General features: G+C 55.3%; 1 protein-coding gene across 1 annotated transcript in view; it reads right to left on the reverse strand.

Moving 5' to 3' along the window:
- Positions 1–2,170: 2,170 nt before the first annotated feature.
- The window catches only part of RASA3 (RAS p21 protein activator 3), a 168,812-nt gene continuing 164,030 nt past the window's right edge, over positions 2,171–6,952 (reverse strand). Inside the window, exons 22-23 of the mRNA XM_045283815.1 lie at positions 6,406–6,589; positions 2,171–4,141 (exon numbers count right to left, since the gene is read on the reverse strand). Coding sequence (XP_045139750.1) covers positions 4,018–4,141; positions 6,406–6,589 — 308 coding nt within the window. The 3' untranslated portion in view covers positions 2,171–4,017. The remainder of the gene's footprint in view (positions 4,142–6,405; positions 6,590–6,952) is intronic.

Here is a 6,952-nt window from a genome sequence, read left to right on the forward strand (position 1 = left end):
TTAAATGTTAAGCGAACTACCTGTATTCCTCTCTTCCCTATTGCCCTATTTGTTTGTTTGCTGGTTGGGATTCCAACATTTTGTTTCTTTTCAATGAGCACAGAGAACGTGCATATTAGAGACCTGAAGGTCATCTGGCCATCTGGTCAAGTATCTGAGACCAGGGCCGCCGTGGTAGCATCTCAAGACTATTGGAAGGAGGTCTGCAGGCGGGGTGAACGGTTCAAGTCCTCAGCTGCCGAAGGCGTGCACGTAGAGGCACCTGCGAGAAACGCTCGCTTGATGTGCTTCTTACCAACGAGCCACTCCAAAGCCCTCAGAGAGCAGCCTTCCTGACACACAGGGGCTGCCGTGAGCTAGTATCGACTTGACACCAGGTGGTTCTGCTTCTGACGACCAGAGAAGAGCCCCCTCTGAACCGGCTCTGAGGGGCGGTCTTGTGAAGTACATGGGTGTTTGCATAAAGGCAACTGGGACCACTCATTTGGGACGGTGGGGGGAGGGTCTGGGTTAAGCAGCCATCACCTTCCCGAGTCTCCTCCCTCGCAGTCCTCCCCTACAGGAGTCACAGTTCCTGCCCACCACCCCCGCTCTCTTCTCTGGGATGACTCCAGCCTGCACTGTTCCCCTTAACCTCGATCCTCCGGGATCCTGCGTGCTGGCCCTTCGGCCTTGCCTGGAATGCAGACTTGCTGGGCTAACTCTGGCAGCCCTGGGCCCTGCTCCTGGGCTCAGTCCCACGGGTGACTCCACCTTCCAAGCCACCTTGTGCCCACCCCTGGCTCTGATCAAACAGACCACCTGTGTTGCCTCCACACACCCTCAGAGTGGACAGAGTGGGACAATGAGCTTTGGGTTTTGGGTAGCCATGAAAGCAGGACCCTCGTGACTCAGCACCTCCTTTGGGGAAGCAGGTGCCTTGGCGGCACCATGGTTCAAGCACTCGGCTGCCAAGCAGGGATGGCAGTTCACGCCCATCAATCTCCTTGTGGGAGAAAGATCTAGCAGCCTGCTTCCTTCGAGCCTGTGGGGGCAGGTCAGAATCGACTAGATGGCAGGGCTTTGGCTTTGGGCGGCTGTGGCGTTGGGAGCCACGGCACAGCAAAGCACTCGGTTGAGAACCGCCTCGCCTGATTATGGTTTGAAGCTGCCCGCGGGGAGAAAGATGCTTCTGTGAAGATTTACCGAGCGGGCAGTTCTGCCCTGCCCTCAATGGTTCCCGGGAGGTGGGGAGGGGGGAGAACCCCCTAAGGCTGTGTTTCTCAAAGTGCTGGACCAGTCCATGGCCCGCAAAAGCAGATTCGGGCTTTAGTACAAACACTTTTAATGGTGGGGGTGGGGGGGGCCCTGAGTAGATATTTTTTCTGAAAAGGAGGCAGTAGGTCAAACAAGTTTGGAGACCTATGACCTTTGGGATCAGACACTCCCCCAGAAATGCCTTGACTCAGTTTACCTGTCAAATCCCTTAAGTTTCACTCCTAACAGCACTGACTCGGGCTAAATTGAATATAAAAATGTTTAGAAGCCCCCCCACACAAAAAAACCTTTGAAGTGAAAAGCAAAAGAGGGTTGGGAGGGGGACAAAGAAATGAGAAGAGCCACCCGCAGTCCTTACGTCCTAGGGATGTTGTGTGGGGGCCGGACGGGGGTGTCTCTGCCCAGACCAGTCCTACCGTCCCGACGGCCCCTCCTCTCCTCCCTCCTGCCCTCACTGCTTCTGTCCTGGAGGGAGAGCTCCCGCCTGCCTGGGGGACACGGAGCGCATCACCTCCCAGTTATCCCTCCAGTTCTGTTACCTCAGTTCCTCCTCTCTGGCTGCGCACGGTCCATCGGCGCTCTGTTGCCGGCCGGACTGCATCTCAGCGGCTGCAGCCGTTGATGGCAACTGCCCTCCCGTGTCCACGTAATGCTCAGCCACACGAGCCGTTCCCCAACGGGGTCCACACTCCGCGTCCCTCAGCACACCATGACCACTCCCGGGGTCCCTCAGCTCGCCGTCACCTATCAGAGCTCCTGTGTCTAGTTTTACCACCTCCCGCTTCTCCTCCCCGCCCCTGCCCCCGCACAAGAACCCACACCTTCCACCCACCCACAAGCACCACCCCCCACCCGGTCCGCAAACGTGATAATTACCAGTGCATACCCCTGAAACACCATGCCAGGCCTCAGAAAGAATAAAAAGTCTCTTTTAATTGGCCAGTAAAATACATTGCAAATCATTAGTAGTTTATAAACAGAAACATTAAGTTACAAATCCATGTTAAAAATTGCAGTTCAGTGGCAGCTCAATAGCTGTGTGTCCCCAGATGTGACCTTCAGCAACAACCTCCTCCACTTGGTTTGTGTGTGTGTGTGTAACAAATAATGTTACTATTTGCCATCTAGATTAAGAGTCATAACTACAGTATTTCCAAACAAGAACAGAAAGGAAGTGTTACAGGGATCTATCTCACTATTGAGCTACACAGCGCTCGCAAAAGCTGCAGGCTGCACACCGGGTGAGGAGGCCGGCTTTCCACACGAGTGTCTTCAATGGATTGCTGGAGAGCAAGGGAAGGGTCTTGAGGCTTGCCGACCCTCCCCCAGCCCTGGCACCCACTCCCATCTGCTGCCCCGTTGGGCTTCCCGATCCTCGAGCCTCTGGGGTGGTGGGGGGCTTCCTGGAGACAGAGACAAAGTCTGGGCCACAGGGTCCCAAGGGGAAAGGCTGGGCTGTCACCAGCTCCAACGCTCCAAGCTGACAGCCGGCCGCCCTTCTTCACATTCTCTGGAAGCCGGTGACCTCCTGCTCATGAGACACAAGACCCTTTCCTTTTTAGTCGCCCATTGTGTCATTCCACCGCCCCCCCTTTAATGAGTCTAGGTTTTATATCAAAGAGCTAATTAAAAATGGTCTCTTAAAAACATTAAGAAAAACAGCTTGAAAAATGCACGTTTCCATTTTTAAAAAAAATCCCCCTCACCCAGGTGGTGGCCAACACACTGATTCTAGTTTGAAGTCCCTTCCAGCATCAAGGCAGTTCCATGTCGCCACCCCGCCTGTTAGCTCCAGATGGGCCCACTCCAGCTACAGACTCCAGTCTGCGGGCGGTGGGCTGCGCTTGAGTGGCCGGCGTGCCGTGGGTTCGAATCCCCATGGAGGCAGAGCTGCAGCCACGGACGCAGAGAGAGGTGCAACTCTTCCCTTTCCCAAGTCTTGTTCAGTTCGACGTCATCCTCAGTCCTGCCACATTGTCAAAACCCAGCAGCTCTCTGTAGAAGGAAGTCCACACCCCACAGAGATGAAGCACCTCTTGATGTGGGAGGAGTCATGCAGGTATGTGCCTCCCAGCCACCGAGCAGATCCTGCAGGTGGGAACAAAGCCAACACCACACACACAGCCGAGACTGGGGAGGCTTGTCTTCTCCAGCCGGCCTGCCCTCCAGCAGCCCAGGACAGCAGGCTCAGAAGACAAGAATAGTGCCTTCGACCTCACGCAACGTGGCAGAGAGAGGGGCATGCGCCGAAGGGGCTACACAGGTGCAGGGCAGCAGCGGAACTGCAGACACAACACAAAGCAGACGCTGTGCAGAAGGAGGCTGGCTTGTTCGTCAGCTCAGTATAGGCAGCGGGCCGGCCGGGTTTCTCTAGGGAGAATGGACTGCGCCGGGCTGTTGTCACAGGCAAGTCCATGCCTCTCGATCATTGAACTGATCCACTAGCTTCCCAAGAAACCACAGCAAAACAACAACAACAACAAAAACAGAACCAACAACACACAGCCCAGAAAGGCAGAGTTCGGATCACCTGTCAGTGGCAGATGAGTAAAGTGCACAGCAATATTTATGGTAACAGTTCTCGGAGGAAGGGGAAGGAACGGACAACACGCGTGTCAAGAGTTTCAGAGCTGGACACTTGTTATCTACAGACACCGAGGAAGCGAGGATGCCCTTTGCTTGCAGCGTCTTCCTTTCCAGAGAGTCTGGCTTTCCGGGCAGAACTTGGTGGTGGTGGCCAGCCTGGGGCAGCCTGCAGCTTTAAATGGAATGAGTGGAGATCTCAGACTGCTGTCTGATGTAGCTCTGGAAGCTCTTGTCTCCAATGGGGTGTTCCCTGCAGTGAGGAGACAGTGGGAGAGCGTGAGGCACGATTCCCACGCGTCTTCCAAGACAACAGACACGCGCACATTACGAGGGGGTTTCCAGAAACACTTGGGACCCTCCCACTGCCTTTTCATTGCATCTCTTCCATCCATGTTCAGGAGCCCGTCTAGCACCGGGACTAACCCAACAGAAGCAAACTGACTGCCATGGCGTCGATGCTGGCTCACAGTGACCCTCCAGGACTGGGCAGAACTTCCCCTGTGGAGTTCTGACACGGTCACATTTCCTGGGAGTAGAAAGCCCCGACTTTCTCCCTTGGAGCGCCTGGTGGTTTCAAACTGCGGCCCAACGGGAAACCACTAAGCCGCCAGGCTCCTCTCGTATTATTGCTAAGTAGTCTTTGATTCTATTTCAGAATGTGAAAGATTCTCATTGTGATAAACATGCACATACAGATAAAACAGAGAACATAAAAGCTACCTCAAAGCCCAGACTTTGGTAGCCGCTGCAAACGGATGCATTGTGTGTGTGTGTGTGTGTGTGCTCCATGGGGGTGGGTTCTGAACTATTCTCTGTGTGGGCCCGTGCCTAGTTCATGGAACAGTTCCTGGCATGGAGTGGGACTCCGCACACATTTGGTGAATGGGTGTGTGTGCCCTGATCTCTGTTTACTCTAAGGAACAGGATCATGCTTTGTAGGCTGTGCTCAGCCTGCTGGCTCTCTGACGATGCGGTGATGGTGCTGTGCCCTGTGGTGTTCATGCTGACTCAGGGTCACCCCCACCCGTGCCTGCTGCTCACCCTAACACTCTGAGCCAACCGAGAAGGAGCACTCACACGGGCTAGTCTAAGCCTTTGGTAGAACTCAACTCAATGGTCTCCCACCAATTTTCCAGCCAGGTCTTATTGGGCTCCGGGAAAAAGAGAGGATGGTTCAGTGAGGTTAACTAGCACATCCATGGTTCCCTCGTGTGATGTCCTCTTACAACATTAGATTCCTTTTTCCAAGACCGGTTTGAAGCCCTCTCTGCTGGGTCCACGTGGGCTGGGCGATGGCGTCAGTCACTTGGTTGAAGTCTGGTCCAAAGGGTGCCGTGAAGGCACGCCGCAGCTGTGGTTAGTAGCTACACCCAGCTGGCTTTAGGCAAAGGCGATTAGCCTGGGGAAGGTAGGGAGCCTCATCCAATGGGTGGATGGTCTTAAAAGCCAAGGCAGGTTTCCTAGATGGAAAGGAATTTCGCCACAAAACTGAAGTATGAACGCCTGCCAAGATTCCGGCCTGCTGGCATGCCCTACACATTTCAGATTAGCCAGCCTGCACAATGTCAAGAGCCAATGACTTAAAATGAAACTCCGGTGCCCGTGTAGGTCTGTGTGAGGGCCGCGGTGGCCCAGTGAAGAAGTCCCATGTCCCAGGCAGGTCTGATTCCTGGCCCGCATGCACCCCCACCCCCACCATCTGTCAGGGAGGCTAACTAACAGGTTTTGGCCGAGTTTCCAGACTTGAAAAGCCTGAAGATCTACTTCCAAACCCTGATGAGTGGAAACTGTGGGTCAACACCATCGGATCCCATGGTGCGTGGGGCTGCATGAGTCAGGGGGCCAATCTGACAACGGGGAACAAGTGTATATTCTGGGTTTCCATTGGCTGATGGGTTCAAACACCCCAGAGCGTGTGACAAGGTGGCAGCAAATGCTCTGCTCTGTGATACAGAAGGCGGTCACGAGCCAGTCCCAACTCTCAGGCACATAAGCAGCACCCCCACCAAATGCCTATGGGCACGTTCTCTTGGCGCCCTGGGGACGTGCTTGACTGCCACCTGAGAGTTGGCAGTTCACACCTACCATGTGGCCATGCCCTTCCATCAAGATGGACATTGGTATTATTGATAGGTGTCACGGAGTCAGTGCCGACTCGTTAGCGACCCTCTGGACAGCAGGACAAAACACTGCCCCGTCCTGTGCTGTCTTCCCAGTCAGTGCTGTGTGAGCCCACTTCCGAGGCCCTGTCTCAGTCTTCCTTGCGGACGCCTGGAAGCCCTAGGGAGCAGTCCTGCTCTGCCTCGTAGGGTTGCTGTGGGTCAGAAATGACTTCCACCGGTTGTGTTTTTATTGGCGGTTGTGTGTGTGTATTCGTTTATTTTTGTCCATACAGTAAAACCTGTGGAAGCTGAGAACCTGCAGAAGGCCCCACTTGCCAGAGAAGAACAACTGAAACACGTCCTGCAAAGACGAGCCACAGGAAAGTAGTAAGCTGGCACCTTGGCAGGACACTTGTGAGCCCAGGAAAGGTGAGGCAGCCCAGAGGCTTCCGGCTCTCACAGGTGGGCGAGAATATTGGCGGTGCTTGACTGATGGTGCCAGGAATAAGCCAGGGCAGGCCCCAGAATCCCCGTGCCGTGCACACGGTGTCCACCTCCGCTCAAGAAGACACCGCCCAAGGGCCCAGCCGGAGTCTTCCACCACCGCAGCGTGCCCTTGGTAGCACGGGCAGGCGGCCATGGGCCTGCGGTTGGCAATGGGTCAGGAAGTTTGCCGAGGCAGAGAACAGGTCTGGGAACACTGGGAAACAAGGAACGCCTAAAGGGCTGGGAAAGTGAAGGCTCAGGGCATCAGACAGGCCCACGGGAGCCAAGCGTGGGGCACGGAGGGGTCTCCCCGACCTCCCCAGGTTTCCTCAGGACACTGGCCCGAGGCCTTGGGGTGGAAAAGTGAGCCACCACTCCTGAAGGTTCCTGACTCCTGGGGTGCCCGCCTCCCAGTCCTCTGACCCCCATGGAAATGCGGCCCTGAGGGTGGCAGCCAGGTTGTACCTGGAAGCTGCACGCACTGCCCTCCTGCTCCACCTTAGGTGTGTGCGCACACACAC

The sequence above is a fragment of the Echinops telfairi genome, unplaced genomic scaffold, assembly GCF_000313985.2.
Source record: "Echinops telfairi isolate 266 unplaced genomic scaffold, ASM31398v2 ScPeMD7_7467;HRSCAF=8505_1, whole genome shotgun sequence".
Classification (NCBI taxonomy): domain Eukaryota; kingdom Metazoa; phylum Chordata; class Mammalia; order Afrosoricida; family Tenrecidae; genus Echinops; species Echinops telfairi.